Here is a 2,500-nt window from a genome sequence, read left to right on the forward strand (position 1 = left end):
CAATTTGATACAGAAGAGTCTGATCCTAACGCTAACACTAGCCCTAACCCTGGCACTAACACTAACACTCACACTAACACTAACATTAACCCTAGCCCTAACGCTAACCCTAACCCTAACCCAACCCTAACCCTAGCCCTAACGCTAACACCAGCCCTAACCCTAACCCTAATCCTAACCCTAGCCCATGGACGGACCGTGCAAACCTTTCTTATATTCTTCTTTTTTCACTCTTTTCTATCGCCCCACCCCAACCCTTAGCCCTAACCCTAACCAACTCTTTTTCTAACCTTAACCCTAACCCCAACCCCAACCCCAAACCTAACCCAACCCTAACCCCAGCCCTAACGGACTGCCGATATTATCGGCCGATAAATGCTTTAAAATGTAATATCGGAAATTATCGGTATCGGTTTCTAGTAAAATGTATGACTTTTTAAAACGCCGCTGTGTACACGGACGTAGGGAGAAGTACAGAGCGCCAATAAACCTTAAAGGCACTGCCTTTGCGTGCCGGCCCAATCATGTAATATCTACGGCTTTTTCACACACACGAGTGAATGCAACCATACTTGGTCAACAGCCATACAGGTCACACTGAGGGTGGCCGTATAAACAACTTTAACACTGTTACAAATATGCGCCACACTGTGAACCCACACCAAACAAGAATGACAAACACATTTCGGGAGATTATCCGCACCGTAACACAACATAAACACAACAGAACAAATACCCAGAAACCCTTGCGGCACATACTCTTCCGGGACGCTACAATATACACCCCCCACTTCCTGTGTTCTTGTGTCACGTGATCAAGTCAACCTACCGCTCCACGCCCTGATGACCTCGGCGAGGAAGAGCCGCGAGTGGGACCCGAAAGGAAGCACCAGCTCCAAACTCTCTTCCTTGTAGCTCACTCTCACTCGGGTGTCAGCGCCTGCAAGAACCCAAAACACACAAATGAGTCAAAGTGAGTTAAATTAGTAATAGTAAGTCAAATAAATAGTGTAGCTGAGTCAAATAATATATAGCGGTGATTCTCAAACTGTGCTACACGGGCTCTATCAAAGAATCACTTGATGAAAGTACAGTGTTTTATTTCACTGTAATCACACAGTGTTACTGTTCAAACTGTTGGGATTGTTACAATGGCCAGAAATATAAAAAAATACTGGTTAAATAACACCTCTGCCTTGTTTAGTGAATACTTAGGCCGGGGGTCAGCAACTGAATGCGGCTCTTTAGTGCCGCCCTAGTGGCTCTCTGGAGCATTTTTTAAAAAAGGATTGAAAATGGAAAAAGAAGGGGGAAAAAATTATAATTTTGTTTTAGTATGTTTTTTGTTTGAGGACAAACATGACAACAAACCTTCCCAATTGTTAGAAAGCCCACTGTTTCATATGTTTGTGTGTATGCTTCGTTTTGTCCTACTCATTTCGGCGGTTCTTGAACTCGCCGTAGTGTGGACTGTGACGCAACAGTTTGTTTACATGTACAATCTTCCACACCTGTACGCAATATCTGAAGAGCAGGGAAAAAAAGCATTTCACTGTGGTGTACTTTGCATGTGACGAATAAAACCTTGAACCTTCTTTGTCTCATTTTGTCCACCAAAAATTTTATACTTTACATGTACAATCTTCCACTCCTGTACGCAATATCTGAAGAGCATGGCAAAAAAGCATTTCACTGTGGTGTACTCTGCATGTGACGAATAAAACCTTGAACCTTCTTTGTCTCATTTTGTCCACCAAACATTTTATACTGTGCGTGAATGCACAAAAGAGCGCTTTGTTGATGTTATTGACTTGTTTGAGTGCTAATCCGGCATATTTGGTCAGTTCAATGACTGCAAGCTAATCAATGCTAACATGCTAATTAGGCTAGCTGTGTGTACATATTGCATCATTATCACTAATTTGTAGGTATTTTGCATGTGTCATGACACATTATCTGTATGTAATATTGGCTGCATTTCTGATAGTTGTTTGTGTGCCATGTTGTTCCAGACCACAGCAAACATTACCTAGCTTGCCAAAGATTGTAATAAATCTGCCATTTCCTTTAACTTGGACACACACATCTATACCTCTGGCCGTTAAAAGCCAGTCATTTCCAGGAGTTATCTCACCCTCTGAGTAGCCTCTGATTTATTAATGGTTTCTAATGTTGTAAAAATGTGTAGAATAAATATTACACTTCAACATTTCTGTCAACAAAGATTTGCTTCAGCCTGCGACACATAGTCATTTTGATAGTAGGCTATTATAGCTAATATAGACATTTACATCATATGTTGCCTTCATTATAAGACTTCTATGCGGGCACAAATAGACTAAAAAACAGTTTTTACCCAAGAGCCATAGTAGCATTAAACAGGCCTGAGTGAGCACGATGTGTCCGTCATGTCCGCATGCGGCATGTCTTTTTATTTTTTCGGACTTTAATGTGCAATAATGTTATATGTGTATATATGCATATGTATGGATGTATGCAT

The 2,500-nt window shown here is 41.3% G+C and overlaps 2 protein-coding genes across 3 annotated transcripts in view; one reads left to right on the top strand and one right to left on the bottom strand.

The window, feature by feature from the left end:
- The window catches only part of inpp5b (inositol polyphosphate-5-phosphatase B), a 64,166-nt gene that overhangs the window by 51,512 nt on the left and 10,154 nt on the right, over positions 1-2,500 (bottom strand). For both annotated transcript variants that reach the window (XM_072913109.1, XM_061958793.2), the window contains one exon: positions 830-940. In XM_072913109.1, the coding sequence (XP_072769210.1) occupies positions 830-940 (111 nt within the window). The remainder of the gene's footprint in view (positions 1-829; positions 941-2,500) is intronic.
- LOC140678735 (uncharacterized) overlaps positions 1-2,500 on the top strand; it is a 468,885-nt gene that overhangs the window by 11,680 nt on the left and 454,705 nt on the right. The window lies entirely within an intron of this gene.

Source organism: Nerophis lumbriciformis, linkage group LG04, assembly GCF_033978685.3.
Source record: "Nerophis lumbriciformis linkage group LG04, RoL_Nlum_v2.1, whole genome shotgun sequence".
Lineage (NCBI taxonomy): Eukaryota > Metazoa > Chordata > Actinopteri > Syngnathiformes > Syngnathidae > Nerophis > Nerophis lumbriciformis.